The following is a 25,603-nucleotide window of genomic DNA, read 5'->3' on the forward strand; positions in this document are numbered from 1 at the left end:
GTTAAGAACAGTACTAAACTTGCTTTCTTAGTGCATTAGCTTTATTAGCTAATAAATTTTTGTCAAGGACAGGGATTATCTTTATTTGCTTTCTGAACTTTCTCTATGATCTGGTGCAGGTATTCATGATGAGCTCCAAAAGAAGGCACAATGTCCAAAATGTTTTTCTTGCCAATGTAAGGTTGAAAATCTGCTACCAAATTTATGTCTTAGGCAAGCAATTAAGCACTTCCTCACAGCTCCATATCCTATGAGTAGCTCAGACAATGCGTTGGATAAATATGCCCCAGGTATGTATTGACTACTATGATGATGCTTGAAGGGGAAAAAAAAAACGAAAACATTGAAGGTTATTAACTGTTTGAATCTTTAAAAACAGATGGTGAATCTGGAATTCATGCGAAAAATTTTTCTTGTGATGTAAATGCCCGTAAAAGTGAGCCGTACGTTCCACTTTCTCCTTCTGCAAATGAAAAGGGCTCCAACCAAATTATGGCTGACGAGTCATGGATCGGTAATACAGTGCCCTTGTGGTGCTCTGGTTTTCGTGGCAGTAACATAGGTGCCAGTAAAGCTTTGAAATCGGCATCACATAAATTGGGACAAATAGATGGAGAACAAGTTGATAAAATTCTTCATGTGGATTCTCGAGGTGAAGAATTAATGGCTGTTCCTGATTTTCAAGGGGAAAACCAGCCTCATGATTTGCCTCAAAGTTGCATGCATGAAGAAGGTACTGGTTGCTGAAGTTGGTTTTACCTTGGCAACTGTCATTTTCCTTTTGATAAGTATACAATGCACATACTGAAAAGCCATGGAGAGGGGCCCCACCTTGAATCTCTATTGCTTTAATAGGAGAGTTTTTTTTAAGGTTCATAAAATTTAACTGTTGAGGCTTTTAGGTGGATCATGGTATAGAATTCCTGTATCTTCTATATGGTTCCTAATGTAGTTTTTTAACTCGTCATTTCGGTTAAACTTTAATTTTCGTTGCCTTTTCCTTGCTATATTGTTGCAGTTGATTCTGGAATCAACAAAAACAAGGGAGTGTTGATCCATAATAGAGGTAGAATCTACTTTTCCAATCTATTTTGCAGCTGGTAAATCTCTTGTTGACGTAATTGGTACATCTGGATTTGGTTTAATTGACAAAATGATTTTCCAGGTGGAGATAGTAATTTCGTGGCTTCTAGACACAGAAAGGTAATTATTTGAGCAATGACTTTCTGTTTTTATGACTGGTAGATACGCCAGCTTTATTGAAATCATCATTCTAGAAATTTTTAACCCATAATACTGTCTTTATTTAGCATGTTTCCATCTGAACATGGCTTACAGGAGGCCACTAGAGGTGGCTTTTGGAATCCTGTCAATATGCTGACCTAGGTCATGTGGACTCTTCTAAATGTGTATAATAACAGTGTTGGCACTTAAAACATTTGGTTTGCTATATAGAATATATCTCTGAAATGTTTAGTTGGGGATGCACCCAGCAAACATGTTTAAATGGAATGATGTACAGTGGAACTATGCATAAAACTCCTTTTTCTCCACACAAATCTTTATGAGTTGTAATCAGGGCACTAGAACTGAGGAATCATTCAAGAAACATGAAACTTAGTCTTCCTCTAGTGTCCTTGTGTGAAATTTACCGGCACTTGGGCACTGACCTACACTCAGTACCTTGTTAAGTCAATATAACATTGAGGTATCACAATGAATAATAAAGGCTGTCTACAGACTTGTATCCGATATCTGACCACTTTATGATGATTTTAATTTTACTTCAGGCTTGCCTTTTGCATGTTGGTTTGTGGTTTACTTTAACCTGAAGATTGCATTGCATCATTCCTTGTATGCTTCTGGCCAGTAGCATGTCCAATAAAGGAATAAACAATTTGGTACTTGTTTGTTTTCAAAATATTTCGCTGCTTATATAGAAGTGATCTTGATTTACACTTGTTGGAAATCAGAGAGGACGTACCTGTTACACATGTGGTTCTCCAGACCATCTCATAAGAGACTGTCCAGTTGCTTCTTGCCCCTATCCTAAACTTCAGACTGGTAAAGTTTGTGTGCCTTGTATTCTTGCATGTTTGCACTGTGATTCTGTGAAAGAAAAGAGTCCCCAGTCTTATTTGTTATAAAAATTTTGGAGCATGTGATCTTTCCAGGTGCTGTGTCAAATTATGCCTCACCCTTCTGGACTGGCAATTCTTTAGCTCCTACCCAACATTTCATGGATATGTATGGAAATTCTGGGATGATGCCTTTACCTGCAATGGTTCCTCCACCTTTCATGGCTCCTACATATATGCCACCAGTGTTTGGAGGGTTACCTGTACCCAGGCAAGTCTGGTGTCATAGATAATGAATCAATATGCCTAAAATGTATCTATCTCCATGCAAATGCACAATTTACTCATTCAACATACTGCCTACCGATTAACAAGTTCCTCTATAGGGGATAGTACTTATCAATATTCATGCGTGCTACATTTAACACTCAACATAACATCTTGCAGTGGATTCACGAGGGTTGGAGGCGTGTTTCCACAAGTACAAACTGGTTCAGTGCATCCTGTTGCTCATCCAGAAAAATTGGAGGTTCGCCATTGTGAAAACAGATCTAAGTTTTTGAATGAGAATCTGGGGAGGTAATTCTTAATGATACCAAGCAATTTCAATGTGGATGGGAGGTGCCAATTTATTATTGGCATATGTACTGCATGAAATTAGGTCATTTTATTTTGTTAGCTAATTTTTTGTATGCTTATTTTCTCTTGCACTAGTAAGCTTACCACTTCCAAAAAGTTGTGATGCTTACTCATTTTCATGCCCAAAAGTTCAGCAACATGAAAAAGAACGTGGTACCTCGTTGTGCACTTTATGATGCCATTTGCTTCATAACCTTTGGAAATAAGAAAATGCAGTAACTTTGGGTCTATTTGGTGATACTTTTTTACTTTTTCTGTTTTATTTAAAAAAAAATTGAAATTGGAAAATCTTGGTGCTTTTGTCCCGCCCCCCTTTGCCTTCAGTCATTGCCTATTCACAACCAGCATCCATCCAACACCTTCAACATTAAACTGCCCCACCAACAGGACCACTGCTGTCATATTGCTCGTGAACACCATTCACACCTCAACACTGACCTAACTACCATATCTATGTGGAATGATACAAGGCATTACCATCACTGCTACTCTTTACCTATATATGCCTCACTGGTCAGAGTTGGTTGGTCCTCTGCTTCATCTTGTCGTTTTCAGTTTTCTTTCCTGAAAAATTATGTGTATCCAAAAATTATTGCCCTCTACATTTCCAATTATTTGCAGCATCCATGTTTCTAATGAAACCTTTGTTTGCCAGAGGGCGGCCTTATGAGGATGGTGATGGAGACTACAATAAGTATTCGTGTAATAAACTGAAGAGACCGCATCAGGATAGATATAATATAGAGACAGAAAAGAGTGGAAGCCACTCCAAAGATAGCTTCACTTATCGATCACAACGGGAAGTTCCACATGATAAACATTTAGATCAGGACAACTATGCTGTGGCTGAAGGACAGGTGAAAAATTTTCATCCTGCAATTGCTGAAGGAGAATGGTCTAATAGGAGGCCATATCATGGAGGGAGATCAAGTTCAGAAGCAGAAGATTTGCATGCTAGATCTGACAGGCAGTTTGAGCAGAGAGACAGACACCATTACAGAAGCTCCGAAAAGCATGAAAGGAAGAAGCAGTGGGAGTTGGAAGAAAGAGGAAAGGATGGTGAAAGAATGAGGGATAAGCATGGAGAAGATTCTCATTACCGCAAGTGGAGAAGAGTTCATTAGAACAAGACATTCTTGTTTTTGAGGTAAAGGTGTATATAGCAGTGCATATATCAACTAGGCAATCATGGATCCTGGTATGTTTTCATAATTGATTAGATTTTCTATACAATTAATTCAGTATGTAGATCTAGTTCTCATCTTTTAGTTACCAAAGAGGCGGTGGGTATATTAAGATGCACACAACTTTTTTTGGGCACGTTTGGGCTCATTAGGATCTAATTTAGAATTCTCTTGGGCTTTGTTAGTAAGGTTTTGCAAGGGTGATTAGGTTTTCGAGAATTCATGCTTCACCTTTTTTGCTAACTCTCTTCACATTTTAGCTTGAGGTTTGGACGCTAGCAAAGGTTTTAGCCACAGGAGATTTGGCATATTGAAATAGGGTTTGGATGACATTTCCACGTGCGGCCACATTTCTTATTCTGCAGAGGTTTGTAGCTGAAAAAGGTATGTGCTCCTTTGAAGTCTATGAAGGTTTCTTTTCCATCCCAAAGGCTATTCCCTGCCTTCGGGAGTTTGTCAAGTCCCTTTTATTTTCTCTTGGCTTGATTCAATTCAGCGTCACTCCTTTAGGTTACCGGTTAGGCTACTTGTTTTCCAAATTGAAGTAATAGTTTTGAGGAGTGAACACTCGGTAAAATCTAGTTTCTTATCATCTTTCCTACTGCAAAATTCAGTTGAGGGCTGTTTGGTTATGGTTGTGTTTGAAAACCCAACATGCTAAAATTTTTCAAAGCTTTTTTCTGGTTTCATATAGTCTTGCAATTTCAGATATGATAACTTTTAGAGTCAGTACAAACATTTCCTTCTTTCTTAAAATCAGGATATTTTTAGTCAGTACACATTCTTAGTTCAGCCATCTTGAATATATTTTTATAGTCTGTCTCCCACTAGTTTGGATGTCCACTTTTTAGCGACTTTTTTTTTTTTTTTGTGGCTGCTGAATATATTTGGCGTAGGTTTTTCTGTTTAATACATAGTAAAGTAGTCCTAAAATGTATGTTGGTTGGTGAAATTACTTGTGCTTTGGCTATTATGATTTTAGCATTTTCAACTGTTATCTATTTTCAAAGTACTTTGACTAATGCAGTCTGATACATTACGATTTTGGTATGCTCTACAATTATTTAATTTACACATACACACACCCCTTGTTAATTTAGTGTACTATTTTTTAAGAAAATAAAGGCCCAATGCACTGCCAACTCTCTCTAAATATACGCATATGTATTCGTATAAGAATTTTTTGTAAATATATGTAAAACAACAAATTTTATTATAAAACTAATGATTTTGTTGACACGGTACTGTCTAGTCCATTGATCGATTGGGTTGGGTTGACAAAGTTGGCATTGCTCTTTCCAATTCCTTATTCCTTCTCCTCCACACCCCCCCCCCCCCCAAAAAAAAAAAAAAAAAAAAAAAAAATGGGAGCAACAAAGTTGCACCATTATGAATAGGTATTTTTTTTTTTCAAATTATAATCTTTGTCCCCCTTGTAGTGTGTCAAAAATGTTACTTTTTTATATTGTGGTTCATCTGGTGGGCTGAGAATGGGGAGGGGGTGGAGGTTTTGCAGCTTAAGCCATGGCCAAGGGAAGAGTTGCAAGGAACGGTGGCCATGTTCTACTGATTTCACAAGGTACACACTTCTGTTCCGTCTGCCTTTTTTTTTTTTACGGTTTCGATTTTAATTTCGATTTCAATTTCAATTTCTTCTTGTATTAGATTATAGTGTTTTTCTTAAAAGGACAATTATAAAAAATTCCCAACTTTTAACTACCGTTGTCGGTCCCATTTAAAATATGTTTTTCTTGTTTCATTTTTGCATTCTTATTTGTTTTTAATTATTTAAATTATTTTTTATGTATTTAAGTTTCGTGTGTTTTATCTATATACTATATATATATATTTATAATTATAAATAACCAAAACAAAAATTTGAAATATGTTATTTCAATCTGATATCTCAAATGTTTTATTTAAAATTTAATTATTTAGATAACGGTACGCTGATTGTTGGATATTTTCAAATGGGGAGTAAGTTGCTACAAGTTTAACTTTTAACAGCAGCATTGACTGTAATTCTAAAAAATTGAGAGGTGATATCCTAAATTAGGCCTGGCCTTAGACGTGGCTAATATAGTTTATCCTAATTTCTAAATAATCTTTTATAAGAATTTTGTTTAAAATACTTAATTAATTTATTAGTCTCTTTTAGTTTTTTTGTATATCTGCAATATGATAATACAAATTTAACCAAACACTTTTTATTTGCTTTTAACATCAATAAATATAATATTATACTACTAAACACGATTTTTATAACACAAGTGCACAAGAAAACAAAATACAATACAAAAACTGCAGCACAACAATACTAAGCAATGCCTCGGCTAAATCAATCGTTACATAACGTGAGTTGATTTTTCCGGTTATGTTCATCTATTAGTTAATTGAATGAAAATGAATAAGATAGCTCGTTTATGTTCACGAACAAACTTGTTTAAATTTTATTTAAAGATCGTTTATTGTTTGTTTATTATTTGATTAAGATATATTAAGGGAAAAATGTGTTTGGTACCCATGAGGTTTGAAGTAATTGCAGATGGTACCCTTGATGTTTAAAAAAATAGGAGTATCCTTGTATTTTAATATCACATTGCAGCTACCTTAACCATTAGTTAACTGTGGCTAAATATTTCAAAATAACTAAAATTTCTTTATTTTTCTCTATTTTGTCCTTTTTTTTCTCTTTACTCTCATTCTCGTATTATTTTTCTTTATTTTGTCCTCTTTTCTCTTCACTCTCTTTTCCCTCATTCTCTCTTTATTTTGTCCTCTTTTTGCCTCACCCTTTTTCCTCTCATTCTCTCTCGTTTTTGACAAAGCACCAATGGTAGACTTTTTCTCATTTTCGACCGAGCACTAGTAACAGATTGTTTCTCTTATCTCATTTTCACTCTTTCTCCTTTATTTTCAAAAGCAACGCATTGATGATAGGTTTTGTCATGGGATGAACCTTATTAGTGATGGGTTGAGATGGAGGAATCCCGTCGTCAATGTTGTTTAGCTATGGTAGACCCTTATATCCAATGTGGTTGCCATGGTTGCCTCGTCATATTATATTTTTGTCCATTTTCTCGATCTCTTTCTGTTTGTTATTGATGTGATTGTTTGATTCTCTATAACAAATTGAACCCCAACCCATTGAAGGGGTTCAATTTGTATAGAATTGAACCTTCTCTCTACAATTGTTTGATTTTCTGTAACAAATCGAACCCCAATCCATTGAAGGGGTTCGATTTGTATATAATTGAACCCTTTCTCTGTAAGGTTAAGGGGGTGTATATTGCAACCATGTTTATGTTTAGGGATCTTTTAGTTTTATAAGCAATATTTAGTTGGGGGGGGGGGGGGGGGTGTGTGGTTGAGTTTTTGATGCTTTGATTCATCAATACTTGATGTTTAGTTTAGCTTTGTGTGAGTTTAAAAGACTAAACTTGGAGTTATGCAAGAGGTAAGTTGGTTCTTTCTTTGACTCGGGCACGGATTTTCAACTCAGATTTACCCAGCTCCACCTGATTATTCGGTTGGGTTAGGTCCATTGATTATAGGAAAGAAGGTGATGGTTGCTGCCAAAAGCTTTAGATGTCGGGGCTTTCTCTGATTCCAGCATTATAAAAAAAAAAAGTTTATCTCTCTGTCTCTAGCAATTTCTTTTATTTTGGAAAACATCCACTAGGGTTTGATCAAACCCTAGCAAAATTAATAGGGTTCAATTGGTCACTAGTGGTGTTTTATATATTTTTTTTCCAAAAATTAGAGAGAGATGACGATAAAATGGTTATTTTAGTCATTTTATTATTATTTTGAAAATGTTAAGAAATCACCGCAATTAAGCCAAACTTTGGGGGGGGGGGTTTTTGAAAATTGCTCAATAATGGGTAATAATTGAGTTTGTTCGTGAACATAAACAAATAGAGGTCGAATATTAAAGAATGTTGAGGAATAGAGCTCGAATATTGTTTACAAAATTTGGCATAAATGTGAAGAGATAGAACACATTTGAGAATAAAAGAGTTAAGCCCGGACAAAGCCGAACTCAACTTGGACCCAGTTTGCTTACACTCTGATCATTCCTCTAGTAAATAGTAAATAATAAAAAAAAAAAAAATCAAAGAAGAGAGATGGTCAACCGAAACCATGGTTTCTGGGATGGCTACAAATTATGGGTTTTTCAATTAGCGAGAATTTGTCAATGGTGTTGCTAGTTGATGATTGTCGACAATTTTGCTGTTACTACTATGGCCTTTTTTTGTCATGATGTCGCTGATTGCGCATCCATTTGCAATCGCCTCCTTGGCCTTCCTTTTTAGCGTCATTCACCACTACCACTACCAAAACCTATTGTTGTTTAGGTAGTGTTTGTTAGGTAAGATATGAGGGGAAAGAAATGAAATATAGAAAGTATTTTAGATAAATATTTTTATTATTTTTGTTTAATTTATCTGACAATATATTAAAAAGAAGTTACATGACATTTTATTTGAAATTGTTTAGATAAATTTATTTTTTTTAAGATAAATTTATCTAAAATTTTTTAGATAAAAAAATAGTTTATATACTCCACTATGCATTCTAAAAAATTTAATAAATAATTTAATAAAAATTTTAAAATATTTTTTAATCTTATCTTTAACATCATCTTTCATTTTGATAAATACTATATTGGGATGACTGTCTTTGCTCGGTTCTTGGTGTTTGTTTATTCGATTACGTCAAGGGAGGTAAATTGCAGGTGTGAGATATCGTTTTATTGCGCAAGGCGAAGATCGAACTTACGATCTACTAGATTGATATCAGTATATCGTTTGCTTAACTGTTCGACCTATGCCTTGAGAGTTTGATAAACACTATCTAATGAGGGCAAAAATCGAACTCACAATTTATTAGATTGATATTGGTATATTGTTTGCTTGACTGTTCGACCTTGCCTTGAGGGCTTGATAAATACTATCTTGTTATCTAGACTAGGGCTTGTATAAGACCATAGGTTCTTGGTAGAAGACATCATTGGCAACGCTTTTTCCTTTATTGTTGTCAGTCACCAATCATTTTTCTCTCTCTCGCTCTTTGTGTCGCATCAGTTGATGCACTATTTCATCATTTTATTTTGTCGCATGTCGGATACATCTTTCTGTCCGACAACCTTTTTCGTCTATTCTCTTTGGTACCTTCATCTTCTCTTTTTCATCTTCTTTCTTTCTCTTTGTCTGTCTTACCCTTCTTTTGTTTTTCCCCTTGCTGTCCATAGGAACCACTTTCGACCAATACCACCTTGACTAGGGTTAGTCTTGGGCTTAGGTTGCCTAAGTAGCTGCTTAGGGCCGTGCTTATTTCAATTTTTAAATTTTAAATTAATTATAAAAATAAAATTAATTAAAAAACAGTAAATTTAAAAATTGAAGAGACATTAAGAGGCCTATGCTCATTTTAAGCTATTGGAAAATTTTAATTAATCTTATTCTTTCACCTTCCTTTTATCAATAATTAATTTTTTGCACATTATTATAAATTTTTAATTAATTTTCACCTCTCACATTCCTTTATCAAGAATAAATTTCATTCTCATGTATCTGGTAATGACATCTATCCTCTCACAACTATTCCATATATTTTTAATTAATCTCAATTTTCCTATTGTATGATTATATCACAATTATTTTCATGCGCCCAATAGTGGTTGCGACTCTATTGACTTTCTCAGTTCATTTCTTTCTCAATTTCTTATCATCTATTGTCACTGGCATTTGCCATCAATCTGTGCAGGCATAGGTCTTCAATTCAACCAATTTTACAACTATACATTCTTTTTTGTGATTCCATTTTCGTCCTTATCATCCTGTTGTGTGTGACTTATTAAGTATATCTTTTGTTTTTTTTATTAGACCTTAAATTATTAATTAATTTTGTGTATATACTTTAATATTTGTGATATTTCCATTATTAGTGAATCTACACTAATGGATTGGTGATGGTGTTTATTGAAAAATATATGTTAGAACAAATTAATTGTAATAGTTTAATTGTTGATTTTTAATCTAAACAAGTTAAAAGAGTAAATTTAAAGTGAAGTATTATGAATTTTATATAATAAAATTTTTTTATTGGTATTTGTAATATCTCAAAATTTGAAGATAAATAATAATTATTAATTTTGGTATTTGAAGTCATTATGAAATATTTGAGGATTTAAAATTAAATATTTGTTTATGTTGTTTTGAAAAAAATAAGAATTAGAATTAATTTAATTGGGAGTATTTATGGAAATAGTAGAATAAAATAATTTATTGGATTTCTGAAAGTTTTGGGACTTAAATGCAATTTTCTGGAAATGAAGGTTTGGGTGTGTGAGTAATTAATGTAAATTAAGGGTGCTGAAATGTAAAACCCGGAAGTGACTGACGTTGCCCATCGTCGATGAACTGTTGGCGACCAGAACAATCGCCAATGGGTTTCCAATTTCAACCTATCAGAGGTGGATTTCATATTTTTATTTTTTGATTTTTTGTATTACATTTAAGTTTATTTAATTTAATTACGATTTAGTTGTTAATTAACAACGATGTTGACCAAAGGGGTCTACGAGCAAAAATTGCATACCACAACGCTAGTTGTCATTTTTAAATCCCATGAGGTGTACGTGCAAACAACTCAAAACTACAAAAGGTTTGAATTAAATTTACCTAAAACATTTATGGTACACAATTAGACCAATATCATATTTTTACTTTATGTCTATTCAAAGAACAAACGTTCAGTTAGATAAAAAAATTTGTTGATATCTTTTCTAAAATGGAAAGATTATCTAAATTATATATTTGAAGGTGAAATTTTATCATAGGCAAGTGAGTCTTTGTTTAAGAAATAAAATTTTAAAGCTAACATCATATATCTATTTATCTTTATTCAAAATTAGAGAAATAAGTTTGTACATATCTTTTTTAATTTGAAAGTTAATTACCAAAATTATATAAAGAAAAAATTTATATTTATATTTCTTGGATATATATATATATTTTATTTAAAAATAAAATTTTAATCCTAGCATCATAAATTATATAAAATATATATAGAATAGATAATATTTTTTAAATTTTTTTATTTTTTTCGTGTTTAATAAAATAGGTAATATATATATATATATATGGGTTGGGACAAGGTGACCTAGCTGCAATCGACTTTGATTGAAAATAACTAGGGATTTCTTGAACTTGTCTCAATCCAATCAAATAGTCTTTAATCTCGCCTTAATTTAGTTGGGTCTCCATAAGTTTGGATCATTTTATCGATCTTAAGTGTTTGTAAGACCCTTTGAAGAGTCAATATAATCATTTGACATCGAATTGTCATTATTTAGATATAACTCTTCAAGTAATTTAATATGCCATCTTAAGACTGCCTTTTATTTTTGTGTGAAAGAGTATTTTTTTGTTATTGGCGTGTCATGAGAACAAAACATGAAAAAATCAAGAGTTAAATAAAAAAAAAAGATGAGTTAACCTAGTAAGAGGCCAATCAACCCAAAAAGATAGTTAAAGACCCAAGGGCAGAAGGTTGAAACTTTAGCACCAACAACGGGGGCGGGAAACTGTCTCCTATTTTAGCTACAACATTAAAGGCAAGAGACCTTCGGTCTCTCTCCCCTTCGAAAGGAAACAAGTCGAGCGAGAGATCGAAAGGCTTCAAAAGCATGGGCATTAGGTCGAAAGCCTCCCATCTTCTTCAACAAAGGCAATTTTAGTAGGAGACCTTTTGGTCTCCTTCCCCAACAATAACTACAATCATCCACCCCTCTTATTTGCCTACAATGAAATTGGTGGGAGATTGAGGAGGGAGGGGGAGAGGGGAGGGGGGCATCGCACGCAACATGCAAATTAGGATAACTTTGACATTCGAAAATTTCTCTAAAAAGATAAACATTATTTGTAAGAGATGAACATTATCTGTAAGAGTTTTAATCCTGGGAGACTTATAATTACTCTATATACTATTATAAATAAGCAAACACTCATTTTCGAAAAAGTACATTTCTAATACTAGTGTGAATACTACTCTCGAGCCTTCAGTATCTTTAGTGTCTACTTTAAACATCAAAGTGTTTTCGTAGGGAGCTCTCCATATCCTCTGACTGTTTTTTTCCTTATAGACTTAAACGATCTAACGATGACGTTTTCACTTTATAAATTCATTGTTGTGTTCGACTGACAACAATTGACGCCGTTTGTGGGAGCACATGAATAGTTAATGAATTAGTCTACAATGGTCTGAATAAGAAGTGCTACCAACCAACAGAGGTAGGAAGAAGTAGAGACCTAGGCCTAGTCTTTGGGGCATCAGCTAAGGACACAAGATGCCCTCCCTCGCTTCATGAGACCGCCATAGGATGTCCTATTTCATGCCACTCGAGATACCCAACCTCATGTCCGGTAGGAAACTCATTCTTGGGTCCAATAAGAGACTCATTCTCATGACCAGATAAAGACTCATTCTAAAGATCGACAGACTCATTCTTCGAACTAACTAGAGACTCACTCTTAGGACTAGTTGGAGACTCACTCTCAGGACCAACTAGAGACTCACTCTAAAGATCGATTGGAGACTTACTTTCGAGGCCGATAAGAGACCCATCCCAAAAGTCACACAAACCAAACTGAACAAGCTCTCTCCATGGTACCACGTGCGAAGTATGAGACTTTGCAACGCTAACATGAATAAGGAATGTTGGCACTCCAAGCGGTGGCAAGATTGTTGCAAAACATTTCCCCCATGTGTGGCATTATTACTAACCTTGAAAAAGCTTTCTCTTTGACTTTGGCGACCCTCATGACCATATTTAAAACTACGAGTCCCTCACGGTGTTACATGGGTGAGAAGATAAAATTATGTGCTAAGTTTTCTCTCTAACTTTGATGGGCCATGTTTGAGCATGGTACAATGGTTTGCTTAAGGGCTTCATATCCACTTTCGAACAACTAAGATATGAATTTGTTAAAGCATTTGTCATCAACAGTCAAAGAAAGAAAGACTCAACTTATCTTCTCAACATCAAACAAAGTAAAAATGAGACCTTTCGACAATACATAGACAGACTTCACAATGCGACACTATAAATACTAGACCTACAAGTCAGAGTAGCAGTAACAACCATGTTATAAAGGACCAAATTCACCTTACTATAAGAATCTTTGGCCTTAGACCAGCCAACTACCTTGGCAGACCTATTTGTGAGGGCTAACAAATATATTCTTCAGTTAGAAGTTATTAGAATCGTTGGAGCAAATGAGGAGAGAGATAAGAAGATGAAGGAACGAGATTCTAACAATTGTGAATACAAGAAAGATGACATATCTAAGAGGAATGATGGTCCCTTGAAATTGCAATACAAGAACTACACTCAACTTTTTGAGCCCCAATCCCATATCTTGGCGTCCACTGATAGGTATCATGATGGCAGGAGAAGAAAAGAAAGGCAGAATTCATGGCTAGACAATCAATCCACTAATCAAGTTATCTATATGATATCAGGGGAAGAAACCATGGCAGGCCACACGAAAGCCTATGGACGACATGCTTATCAAGTTAACTCTGTAATGCCTATATAGGACAATAAGGAAACTATCTCCTTTACGCCTGTTGACCAAGGGGAAGTTATAATGCCACACGATTATCCTTTGGTCATCTCAACTGTAATCGCTAAACATTCGACTGAGAGAATATTGGTAGATAGCGATAGCTCGACCAATTTGATATATTAAAATTGTTTCGAAAAGATGAATATATCAATGGATCACCTAAAAATTGTCCATTCTCCTCTATTATGTTTCATAGGAGAATCGATCCCTATAATTGGAGCAATACAACTAACAATATCACATTGGGCACAGAACTCGGTAATACTACCAAACAAGCTAATTTCATGATAGTTAAAACACTTTCGTTAGCAAAACATGTTATATTAGGACGTCCACTCCTAAACGACATGAGAGCCATAATGTCTTAGGGATACCTTCTAATGAAATTTCCAACGGCTAATAGAGTCGGACAAGTTCGAGAAGACTAGAGAAAAACACAAAACTATTACATCTTCTCTACGAAGAAGAATGATATAGAGGAAACACTCACTATTGTGGAACAACTTATGGACAAGCCCCAACTCATGGAGAAGTTAGAAGTAATACCTTTACACAAAGATGATACAGAAAAGTTAGTGCATGTGTAAAGTCTGCTAACTTGAATAATTGGTCGACATGCTCATAGTAAAGAAAGCAAATGGGAGATGGCAAATATGCACAAACTTCACAAATATCAACGAAGCATGACCAAAGAGATTCTTAAGGACTTGTTATTGTAGTTTCTTTAAAAAAAGTCTATTGTTTGCATTTTTTTCGAATGCATTTCATCTTACAGGCATAATGATAACTAACAAATCAAAGTCTCATTTAAATGAACTGAACAAATTCAAAGTGGCATGATAAACAAAATAAACTCACTATAAACAACCACCATGAAAAAATCAAACGTGAAAAAATTATTCATAGTGGTTAAATTGTCTTGATAAGAAAAACCTTTAAGATGTTTGGGGGTCACTTGTGTTGGCGGATGAAAGACTTACCCCAAACACATAGATCACACAAAAAGTCGTTAAGATGTTCAAGGATCACTTGTGTCTGCAAATGAAGGACTCGCCCAAACCACATGTGGATCGCACGAAAAGTTGTTAAGATATTTGACGATCACTTGAGCCGATGGACGAAGGAATTGCCCCAAACACATGCATATCACATGAAATGCCATTAAGATGTTTGGGGGTTAATTATGTCGGTAGATGAAGGACTCACCCCAAATACATGTGGATCACACAAAAAATCGTTAAGATGTTCGGGAGTCACTTGCATTGATGGATGAAGGACTCGCCTCGAACACACATGGATTACATGAGAAGCCATTAAGATGTTTGGGGATCACTTGCGTCGACGGATGGAAGACTCACCCTGAACACACGCGGATCACATGAAAAGTTATTAAGATGTTCAAAGGTCACTTGCGTCAGCAAACGAGAGACTTGCCCTGAGCACATGGGGATCAAAAGAAAGACCGTTAAGATGTTCAAGGGTCACTTGCATTGGCATATGAATGACTCGTTCTGAACACATGCGGATCATAAGAAAGACCGTTAAGATATTCAGGGGTCACTTGTGTCGGCAAATGAAAGACTCACCCTAGACACATGTAGATCACATGAAAACCCGTTAAGATAATCAAGAGTCACTTGCGATGGAGGATGAAGGACTTGCCTTGAACACACGCAAAAATAAGAAAACTGTTGAGATGTTCGAGGGTCACTTGCATCGATGGACAAATGACTCGTCCCAAACACACGTGAAAAATAAAAAAATTGTTAAGATGTTCATGAGTCATTTGCGTCGATGAATGAAGGACTCGCTCCGAACACAGGCAAAAAATAAGAAAATCGTTAAGATGTTTGGGGTGACTTATGTCGATGGATGAATGATTTATCTTGAACGCATGCAGGTAATAAGAAAATTGTTAAGATGTTTAGGGATCATTTGCATCAATAGACAAAGGACTCGTCTCGAACACACGTGGATAATAAAAAGATCGTTAAGATGTTCGAGGGTTACTTGCGTCGGCGGATGAAGGATTCAATCGAAGCACACATAGATAATAAGATACCCATGAGCCCTCATGACATTTAGACACACGAATGCCTTGTCAAAGCCAAAGGGCTAGGGAGTTGTGATGCAATCTTCCCGAATGTGAAATCTTATAACAAACCAAACCGCACAAAGGACTGAGGATTGGTGACTTGATCTTCCTCAAAGTAAATACCTATCACAAATTAGTCCATCCAAAGGACTAGGGAGCAACGATATAATCTTCCCGAATGAAAAGTCCTATGATCAAACTAGTCATCCACAAAAGATTAGGGAGCCATATTACATAGCATCCCTACTCTATCCCAGCCTTACCTATGTCACCACTTTAATGCAATTTGGTGATTTATCCTAGGACCAAAAGTAGAGCGACACTCTGCCTGAGCTTCGTTCCTCTTTAACGGTTTGGCCCTAAGAGTTTTTCACTAAAAGTTCACAAGGGTAATTAGCCATAGTTAACTAAATATGAATTATACATGGTGAACGAGTTTGAGACCAACAACAAGTAGATGACCAAGTATGAGCTCTTAACCCCAGCCTCAATCAGCATGCTCATCATGATCCTCGTCACTTCTTGATTCGAGCTCGACTTTCCTTTATGCTCAAATTGGGGAGTCGACAACATGAAGGATTTTATTCAGGATGATTGACTTTTATGTATCGATTCATCTGTAGAACCAAGGTTTGGTACTATTGAATTATTGTCTTTCCATCTTAACCTTAACCTATATGGTTGGCATATTTGAGGAGAGCATGTTGTCACGAAACTATAATGTAAATAAGGAGATTACTAAGGTAGAAGGGTAAGGGGCACTGCTGTAATAAGGAGTAGATAGGTAGTTATAGCACATGAATTTTAATTCAAATGTAAATCAAATATTGGCGCTAAGGCTTGGTAAGTATATAACCAACCCTCGCCACCAGGAAAAACATATTTAGAAATTCAATTGATTCAATTTCACTCTCATATTTTCTCTCTCTCCCTCTATTTTTTCTGTCCTTCTAATCTACTAGTTCCCGTGCAATTCTCATTGAATTGCGAACGAACTCTCTCTTATCAGATTCACATTCTAACAATTTGGTATCAGAGCATCATCTTGGGCAATCAAAGTAGGAGATGGCAGACAGGACCAGGATGAAGCATAAGGAGTCACAGCTCTATCAAGTTTCAACAATGATAGGGGAAATACATAGTAGGATGGAAGTGTTGGAGAATTCAATAGATCGGAGAATTGAAGGCATGGTGAATATGTGGCGCGAAGAAAATAGATTGCAGACGACGAGATTGGAAGAGGAAATGAGGTAGCAGGGTCAGGCCCTCAAAGCAAATGTAACAATTTGTTCTGATACTCACTCGTAAAGGTAAATTTGAAGTTATGTATGGTATATGTATTTCATAGGTCTTGAATTGAGCTATTAAATGGGCCCCAAGAACCATATGTTGTGTGTGTGTAGGTCTTGAGTTGAACTAACTATTGAATAGGTCCTAAGGACCATATGTTGTGTGCATACATAGGTTTTGGGTTGAGCTATTGAATGGGCCCCAAGGACCGTATGTTGTGTGTGTGCATAGGTCTTGAGTTGAGCTATGGAATGAGCCCCAAGTGCCATATGTGTGCACCTATGTGTGGGTCACTTCCTTTTATATTCACAAGTATTAGTATATGGACATATATGCATCTTTATGTTTTATATGATGTGGTTATGTGAGTATATATGCATGTTTATATTTTATATGATACGGTGAAGCATATAAAATGTGTTTATGAAATGTTTCGAGTTTCATATTATATTTGTTGAATTTTGTGACTTATATTTATTTTGTATCATTTCAGGTAAAAGAAAAGCCTTGGATGAGGGTGTATCTGATGGAGTTTGATTCTCGTGAGTTAGTTATGTGTACAGAGCAATTCCAACCAAAAGATCCGTGAGAGTTTGTGTTGAGGGCAATAGAAATAAGCTTAATTTTGTATTTTATTTTGTGCCCTTTATTTTGAGATGTATGGGTGGGTAGGCCTTAAAGAATTTATTAAATGAATGGTGATGTAAGTGTTTATATTGATTTCAATAGCTTAATGAAAAGATATGATTAGTTTTATTTAAATTTTATATGAAAAAAATGAGAGGATAATTTTGAGCCCTCATAATAATTGTCATACAAAAAACTAGAAAACATATTTTTTAAATTAGTTTGTAATTATTTTAAAAATTCAATTAATTCTTGATCAGTAACTTTTTAAATATTTTAAGAGCATATCTATTTAAGTTGAAAAATCATTACCATATAGAAAGTTGAAAAACAAAGAAATTTCATTATCTTTTTTAATTGAAAGTAAAAAGATTATCATATAAATGTTTTTAAACTACGAACTATTAATAGTTATCACCATTTACTCAGTTGATAAGCGTTAAAATTTAAAATTTATTAATTATATTAAGAATATGATCTTAAAATATTAATAGTTTTGAAACATAATAACGAATATCTATTTAATTTTAAACATCATTATCATGCGAAAAATTACAAAACAAAAAATCTAATTAAATTTGTATTTATTTTAAAGATAGTAAAACAATTCAATTAGTTGGTAATTATTTTAAACAGATTATCTAAAATAAAAATTTTAGAAATTGAAAAATAAAAAAATTTCAATCACTTGGTAATTTATTAAAAAAAATTAATTAGATGGTAATTATTTTAAAATATTATGTTTAAGGAATTGAAAAATAAAACTGTTTTAATTAGTTAATGATTATTTTAAAATTTGAAATATATATATATATTTATGTTATATCGTGATATATGAAACGTTGAAAATGAAAAAGAAAAAGCAATTAGTTGATAATTATTTCAAAAACCTGATTTCAAAGATCATTATTTTGTTACCTAGAAAAATATCATTAAAAAAAAATTACATGCTAAGGTTGCATTTGTTAAAATGAGTAAGATAAATTAAATCAATATAACTTATTTGTAGGATCCACAATAATTTATCCGAACATAAAAAATAAATTTATCTGAAAAATTTAAGATAAAAAGTCACATAATTTCTTTCCAGATAAATTTAACAAACACAATGAAAAATATTTTTATTTGAGATCCTTTCCATATTTCACTTTTTTCGATTTATATTTTAATTAATAAACACTATCTAAGGATATTATTTATCATTATTTATAATTTATGAAAATATTATGTATGTTTTTTAAGCAACTTTTTGCTTTTAGTAGTGATGATAATATGTACGTTATAACTATAGCCGTTACGTTTTGCAGTTTTTTTTCAAATGGTTAGAGCTTAAAAACAATAAGCCGGTTGACTTGATGATGATGGGCAATTAAATCATTATTTTTAAGATAAAACTAATGATATTATCAAGAGTTGTTGTTAATAGGATATGTATAGGATGCTGATATATAGACTAATATGGTTAGCATATACTTACATCAACCTAAAAATCATTATCCATGAAGGAATGGCTAGCCTACGATACATGGCAAGAAGAAGAAGAAGAAGAAGAAACATGGTTGGAAATACCATTTGGTTGCTGTGGAAATATATAAAGTAATTAGAAAGACTGGTTCAGAATATCTATATAGTGATAAAATTAAGAATAATAATAACGTTAACGATTGAGAGCAACTGAAAATATGAAACTCAGTACTAACCAGCCTAGCATGAAGTACCCCACCAACCTTGTTGGCCCTACGTCCTCTGCCTCCTGTCAAACCATTCTTGTTAAATTTCAATTCTCAACAATATATATTAATCGTTGTAAAATGCAGCAATTCTAGCTAAAACCAATCAGAAGCCAAGCCAAGCCAAGCCAAGCCCCTATGTTTTCTGGGTTAACTCTGGAGTTTAATGAGAAATTTGAGCAACCTGGAATGGAACAAAGGCCTTAATTTCTCCCTTTTGTCAACAAGTAATATGTTTAGTTTAGGGAGTGTTATTATATATAATTATTATTGATAGATAGGGATAGTTGGATGCAGAGGTTGTGGAAATTGTGGTATGGTGTGTTGTTCATCCACTGAGAGTGAGTGAGTGAGTGAGTGAGAGAGGAAAAGGTAGATAAAAAGGTTATTAAAGTGGATGATGGATAACTCGCCTGTGGAGGAGGAGACGCATCCGTTGATTTTCGTGTGATGTCAACCTCGAACGGCCATACGTATCTGTCCGGCTTCTCACTCCTCGCCAAGCTCCAATCGTAGAGCCTTCTCTCTTTTCCATTCGACAAAACTGAGTATGACTCCTGCCCACAACAGTAAACACTCCCAGATTCAGCAATTCCATTCCAGGAAAAATGTGTTGCCTGCCTGCCAGCCAGCTAGCTTCATTCAGAGATGGAGGGGAACTCCCAACAATTAATATATACCAGTAAAAGCTCAAGCTTCTGGTTCATCACTTCTTCTTCGAGTCCTTGCCTTTTCAACTCGTCTGCCTTGCTCTTGTACGCCGCGTAAACCTAATTTGTTCAGCTGTAAGAGAAAGAGGCAACAGAGACGACGGGGATGGAATTTTGTAAATTAGGGCTAATTAACCTGATCGTAGGAGCAGCCCCTTTGGATTCCAAGCCTGCCGTAGTGATCGATGTCTGTAATTGCTGCATTTTCAAAATCGAAACTCCGTCTGTTAGTTAATCAATTACCGATCAGAGAGAGAGAGAGAGAGAGAGAGAGAGATGATGATGAATTGATGATGAGATTACGGATTCCTCGAAGAGCCCGTTCGACATTAAGAGCAGAGATAACAGAGGAGGAGGATTCCTGGGAGACTTGCTGGAGTGGAGTGGTGCTGGTCTCCTTGCCAGTTTCTTCTTCATCCTGAGCGGCTGTTCCGGCCGATGCATCGCTGGAGCTCCGGATTTTGATGAAATTGGGTTGGGAGGAGCTTCTTCGTCGTCTTCTTGATTGCGCCGTCGTCGCGGCATTCTGCCCCCGCATGCGAAGGGGTGCCGTTGGAGATGACAACACAGGCATTTGCTGGCAGGTCGGGCTGCTTCTCTTTCTCTATGTGGATGGATTTGATTAGTGTTAGTGTTGTGTTCACCACCAAGTTGGGATAAGAGCCATAAGGCGTATGGCGTATGCAACCCATAATAAAATGCTATGCTATCCCCATCCCTATCCACTCTCAAACCTATATTTCTCTTTCTCTTTCACTTCCCCCAACCTACATATTTAATGGGTATTTGTTGAGACTATATTTAATATATTTTAATTATAAATAAAATAAAATATTTATATATTTGTACCGTCTGGACCAATCTTGATCCATTCTATGTCCAATCTGATCCCTCCCTCACGGCCCAATCTCGACCTCATCCTAGTCCTACGCTAGCCTGCAATAACATCATTATAGCCTTTACTGGATATCCGCGCGTCCACCTCATATCCTAACTTCATTAATGACAGATCTTATCCATGTTAATGAGGGTCCTATCGACACCATTCTGTCACCATGCAGCCACTTAGGAATCTCTACCGGTGCCGGATACTCAGTTTCATCACCTACAAATGCACGACGCACGTATGTAGGAGGACGTCTCCTCTTCTTATATCAACTAACTCTTTTCAGAACCAAAATATATTCTACTTTCTGACCTATCGATATACTGTCATTTTTTTACTCTCTCACTCACTTGAGTATCGGAGTGCTTGTAAGTGCCAGTTATTCCTTAGACGAACCCATCCCCGGAGCCCGCTCCGTACCGTTGCTATTCCGTCTCTGACCGCTCTCTTTGGTCAATGATGAATAATATTATTTTTAATAATTCAATATTAAAATATTATATATTTATTGTGAACCAATAAAAGTATTAGTATTTGGAGGGGATAGTAAAATGTCATTTCTTTTGTTGGGCTTTCTTCACACTCCTGCTCCCTGGACTGACCCACCCCCGTTGTGCTGTTTTGGACACTAAACGATGGCTTGGGGGGTCATGAGCTGGAAAGTTGGAGCTATTGGGTTGAGATTAAAAAAAAATAAAAAAAATACACCCAAACACAAGACTACACTAATACTAATAGCACAACTATTTGATCTCTGTTCTCTGTTTTGGACTTCAGTAAAGAGCCCAAAAAGGGATGGACCGCAGCAACACCTCCTAAACCTTTCTGATTGAGTGTGGGCTGTGTAGCATTGTATTAAGTATTTTTCATTTTTATCCATCCTCTCCTCTTGGCACCTAAAAAGGTGAAATTCCTCATCTTAAGGCCCCAAACTACCCCACACTAGGGGAAGGTTAATCAAGTACACGCGAGTCATGATCAACGGGAGGTCCAGTACTAATTGCCCACAAGGACCCCACTCCAGAGGAATAGAAATCTCATGCTGTGACTGGTCAAATTCGAACCTTGATCCTTGGCATCAATCTATCGCCCCGCAACCCTGGGGCATCCATCCCCTCCTCTTCCATATGGAGAGGTGTGTCTTTGGGTTGTCATAAAAAAATTACAATAATTATTAGAATGTTCTTAATACGCTCGCTAGATTAATAGATGGGAAATCAAACTAAATAATCTAGACCACATATGATATAAATAGTCAAAATTAGTGAAAAGTAGCATTGAGCTACAATTTGTGAATCCCTGAGAATTTATTGACACGATCACCTTAGAATATTTATTAATAACATTTGATCAGATATAAAAAAAATCTTCAATGCTAAATAAGGCAATGTTTGACTCATCATCAATTATCTATCTAATTAACTCAACTTCAAATTCCATAAGTTATATTAAAATTAAAATGCATGAAATAGAGATCTAATTTCTTGGGTTTTCAATACATTTTTTTTTTATATATCAAAAACATAGGTATGGGAAGACATATATGCTCAATAAATAATTTATCTAAAAAATTCTTATTTTTACGTAAAGCATATATATAACATATTTTATATGAGAAATCCAATTTCATTGTTGGTTTGACTCATATATGGGAAGGTAAGATAAACTAAGGATTAAAATTTTAAAAAAAAAAATATTATTGTCATACCATTTTAAAAATATCGAAAATTTTGACTTAAATTAAAAAATAATTGAATTGTAAGTTGACAGATTATATTCTGGTCACAGTGGCTGGCACCTTCCCCACTTCACCAAACCCTCTAGCTAGCTAGTTATTAGGAGTGTCTAATTCAAAGGATGGAAACTGCTAGGAAGTAGGAACCACCAAACGAGGCCTTTCGTCTCGTCTCACCACCTACATGTATCCCTACCATAACAAAATACATTGTTAATATTATATGATTCTCCCCCCTCCATCCAAAATTAATCAATTGCCTCGGACTCCACCGCCACCCTCCCTTAAACAAAGCTTGAAAGATTCTTGGTCTTGCAACTCCCAACTCTCCCAGTTACTAGTGAATAATATATATAAAAAAATAAATTTAATTATCATTATTAGAATAATGTTGCATTTCATATTTTAAAAATATAAGCCATCTAACAAGTTTGTAATCATTGTATTTTGACTGAGCTGGTAATGTGTATGTGTGAAGAGAGAATGAAAATTGATGGAGATGAATGAAAAGTGTGTCTATCCAAACCTGTATTTCCTTCTCTTCCCAAATTGGGAGAGAATTAATGGAATCAAAATGGATGGGAAGGCTAATTTTAATATTTTATGTATATATCATGAAGGTATATGATTGTCTTTTTTTGTTTAATAATTTTGACATTTTATCTCTGTTAACTCCCTCTCTCTCTCTCTCTCTCTCTCTGTGTCACACACATACACACACAAAAACAAAGAGAGAGTTCTTTTCATTACTTTCTATTCTATCCTCTTCCAAATAAGATTTATACACTTTGTTACATTCTACTCATTTACATGTATGTTATTCGATCACGAGTAATCTCATTTGCCATGGGTAATAGCGCACAACAACGTACATCGGCACACAAAAATTAGATATGGCTGGGCCAGGAAGATTTGAACTCCTGTTGCATAGGAAGTCGTTAGTCATCAACGTAGCCTATTATGAGAATTTTGTGGCCTAGTTTGGATGTTTACTTTATAAAAATCAAGAAGAAATGTTAAATTGGAGGGATTGGGAGGGAAAAGCAGGGAAACGAATGGCTCTTTTTTTCTTGATCCTGGGGATTTGTACAGAGACAGCATGAAGAAGCAACAACAGATGTTGTCTTTCAAACCGATGCCAGAGAAAGAAAGAAAGCAAAAGCTCTCGCTTTCCCTATTCCCATGGAGCTGAGACACAGATCTGTTGGCTTTCGCTTTACCCCATCGCCGTAGGCCATACCGTACGCTTCTCTCCTTTCGATCTCGAATCTTCCTTCCCCACTCTCATCGCCTTCCTTTTTCTCTGTCTTTGTCATTAACTGTTTCTCTCTCTCCCTCTCTTTTTCAGCGTGTCTTCTCTTCGCCATCGCTTTTTCCTCAAACTCCCATGCTGCAAGTACAGAATCATTACCCTAATCACAGCTCAACAAAGAAAAAATTTTAAAAAACCAGATAAAAGAAGGAAGAAGCATGAGGCCGGGATATTAATTTTGATTTTAATTAAGGAAAGGAAATGTATTCGATTGATTTTGATCATACATGATGAAAACTAGGGAATCAAGCCACTGGCAATGGCGCGATTCTTGCCAAGATTAGTCGTTTCATAGACCGGAAGTTCCTCGCAGTATCTCTCGTTATTCCCTATAGGCGCCAAATGATCCAGCTCGAAGAGATCAGAGCTTGAATCACTGGCTGCATCGTTTACTTCTTCGTCATTTTTAGCGTATTTTCTCAGAAAGTCTCGTGCCGCCTCTTCAATTTTCCGCTCCCTTTCCGCTTTTCGTGCTTCTCTCTTTCCGAAATCGTCGGCGTAGATGGATTTATGGCCGCAGGGACGGCTATCCTCGTCCACGATAACGCTCACGGGGTAGAATCGGACTGTTCGTTTGATTCCATTGCTTGCTTTTTCATTATTTGAATTCTTTGAGGCTTTGGAGAGACACGATCTGGAAAACGAGGATGCCGATGAACATGTTGATTCCTGAACGGGATTTGCTTTCCTCTCGACACAAGCATCCTCCTCGTAAATCGATGAGCAGCTCTTTGTCTTCTTGGAATTTCCATTGGTGAAGAGCGAGTTGAGAAAGCTGACGAGCTTGCCGCCGGGTGAGATCGGCTGTTTAATTTTCTTTAGATTGCTGCAGATTCTTGCGGCTCTCGATCTCGTTTTCGTCAAGCCATCATCATCGTGCTTCGAACCACCTGGATTTTTCCAATGGTGATGATTTAAATAATCATCAAACAGACAGTTATCGCTCTGTTCGTAGTATGAAGCTGTTCCCAATTTCTCCGATTGGGCCGAAGACACACTAGTCCTCACCGGCTTCGGCCTAGACGCAGTGAAACGACTAGCCGTGGATATAGGCTTCGCCGGAAACTCGGCGTCGGAGGACGAGACTCCACCGGAGCTAGAATCCGAACAACTAGAATAGGAGCTGTAAAACAGAGCATCTCCGCCGTGGTTCTGCGGATTCCAAATATTCCTCCTATCCAATTCCGGAGATAGTGATTGTCGCCGCCGACCGGATGAAACCTTGTCGCCGTTCGCCTTCTTTTCCTTCCACCTGAAACTCGCCGCTTTTTCGTCGTCGATGCTGCTACTAGGCTTTCCCTTTCCCTTGGCCTTCACTGAGGTCACTACTCCGCCGCTGCTCTGTTTCTTGGAATTTCTCTCTTTGTACAGCTTCATTTCATCGTACTTGTCCTTACCTCCATCGATTGAACGGTAGATTTCATCTAGAAGAGTGGAAGAAAACGATGGAAGGCTGGAAGACAATGATTGGATTGGAGGATTTCTTCTCAGTCCATCATTTCTCAGAGATTTCTCCCAACTCCGCATATTCCCCTCTCCGTACACCAATCTCTCAGGAATTGAACAAGACAAACGAATGATACAACTGCAAGAAGAAAGAGAAAGAGAGTCTCTGGTTATCGAGAGAGAGAGAGAGAGAGAGAGAGAGATCTTTGAGAAGAAGAAGAAGAATAAAGAGGAAG

The 25,603-nt window shown here is 35.8% G+C and overlaps 3 protein-coding genes across 17 annotated transcripts in view; 1 reads left to right on the top strand and 2 right to left on the bottom strand.

The window, feature by feature from the left end:
• Positions 1-17,677, top strand: part of LOC127812683 (E3 ubiquitin ligase PARAQUAT TOLERANCE 3-like) — a 28,245-nt gene extending 10,568 nt beyond the window's left edge. For 2 of the 14 annotated variants that reach the window (XR_008025980.1, XR_008025991.1), the window contains exons 8-16: positions 120-290; positions 380-733; positions 1,019-1,066; positions 1,166-1,203; positions 1,974-2,064; positions 2,175-2,349; positions 2,526-2,657; positions 3,373-5,480; positions 17,415-17,677. Coding sequence is in view for 2 of the 14 variants with exons in the window: in XM_052353187.1 (XP_052209147.1) it covers positions 120-290; positions 380-733; positions 1,019-1,066; positions 1,166-1,203; positions 1,974-2,064; positions 2,175-2,349; positions 2,526-2,657; positions 3,373-3,841 (1,478 nt within the window). In the remaining 12 variants the exon portion in view is untranslated. Of the gene's footprint in view, positions 1-119; positions 291-379; positions 734-1,018; positions 1,067-1,165; positions 1,204-1,973; positions 2,065-2,174; positions 2,350-2,525; positions 2,658-3,372; positions 5,484-16,667; positions 16,942-17,414 lie in introns of those variants that run through there. The other 12 variants (XR_008025989.1, XR_008025987.1, XR_008025990.1 and 9 more) reach the window with 12 other exon arrangements.
• LOC127812685 (NAD(P)H-quinone oxidoreductase subunit U, chloroplastic) lies at positions 13,835-20,702 on the bottom strand. 2 transcript variants are annotated; one of them, XM_052353189.1, is made up of 6 exons: positions 20,292-20,698; positions 20,125-20,186; positions 19,959-20,048; positions 19,692-19,835; positions 19,249-19,301; positions 13,835-14,082 (listed from the first exon to the last, which is right to left on the bottom strand). In XM_052353189.1, exons 1-6 carry the CDS (start codon positions 20,560-20,562, stop codon positions 14,070-14,072), a joined length of 633 nt encoding a protein of 210 aa, XP_052209149.1. In that variant the 5' UTR covers positions 20,563-20,698; the 3' UTR covers positions 13,835-14,069. The 2 variants fall into 2 exon arrangements, with proteins under 2 accessions (XP_052209149.1, XP_052209148.1); XM_052353188.1 differs by lacking the exon at positions 13,835-14,082 and adding an exon at positions 18,962-19,127 and having other exon boundaries at positions 20,292-20,702.
• A 2,654-nt stretch (positions 20,703-23,356) lies between these two features.
• On the bottom strand, positions 23,357-25,603 carry LOC127812623 (protein BIG GRAIN 1-like A). Its single transcript, XM_052353081.1, has 2 exons — positions 24,149-25,603; positions 23,357-23,999 (listed from the first exon to the last, which is right to left on the bottom strand). The coding sequence occupies exon 1, from the start codon at positions 25,446-25,448 to the stop codon at positions 24,159-24,161; it is 1,290 nt and encodes a 429-aa protein (XP_052209041.1). The 5' UTR covers positions 25,449-25,603; the 3' UTR covers positions 23,357-23,999; positions 24,149-24,158.

Source organism: Diospyros lotus, chromosome 11 (assembly GCF_014633365.1).
Source record: "Diospyros lotus cultivar Yz01 chromosome 11, ASM1463336v1, whole genome shotgun sequence".
Lineage (NCBI taxonomy): Eukaryota > Viridiplantae > Streptophyta > Magnoliopsida > Ericales > Ebenaceae > Diospyros > Diospyros lotus.

What these genes read in the sequence shown, in the direction of transcription:
- LOC127812685 (XM_052353188.1), bottom strand. Translation starts at nt 20,562, where the DNA reads ATGCCTGTGTTGTCATCTCCAACGGCACCCCTTCGCATGCGGGGGCAG. An exon ending in ACGGGCTCTTCGAGGAATCC is followed by an intron (nt 20,187 to 20,291) that starts GTAATCTCATCA and finishes TTGAAAATGCAG; the next exon opens with CAATTACAGACATCGATCAC. An exon ending in ATGCGTCTCCTCCTCCACAG is followed by an intron (nt 19,302 to 19,691) that starts GCGAGTTATCCA and finishes ATGGTTTGACAG; the next exon opens with GAGGCAGAGGACGTAGGGCC.
- LOC127812623 (XM_052353081.1), bottom strand. Translation starts at nt 25,448, where the DNA reads ATGCGGAGTTGGGAGAAATCTCTGAGAAATGATGGACTGAGAAGAAAT.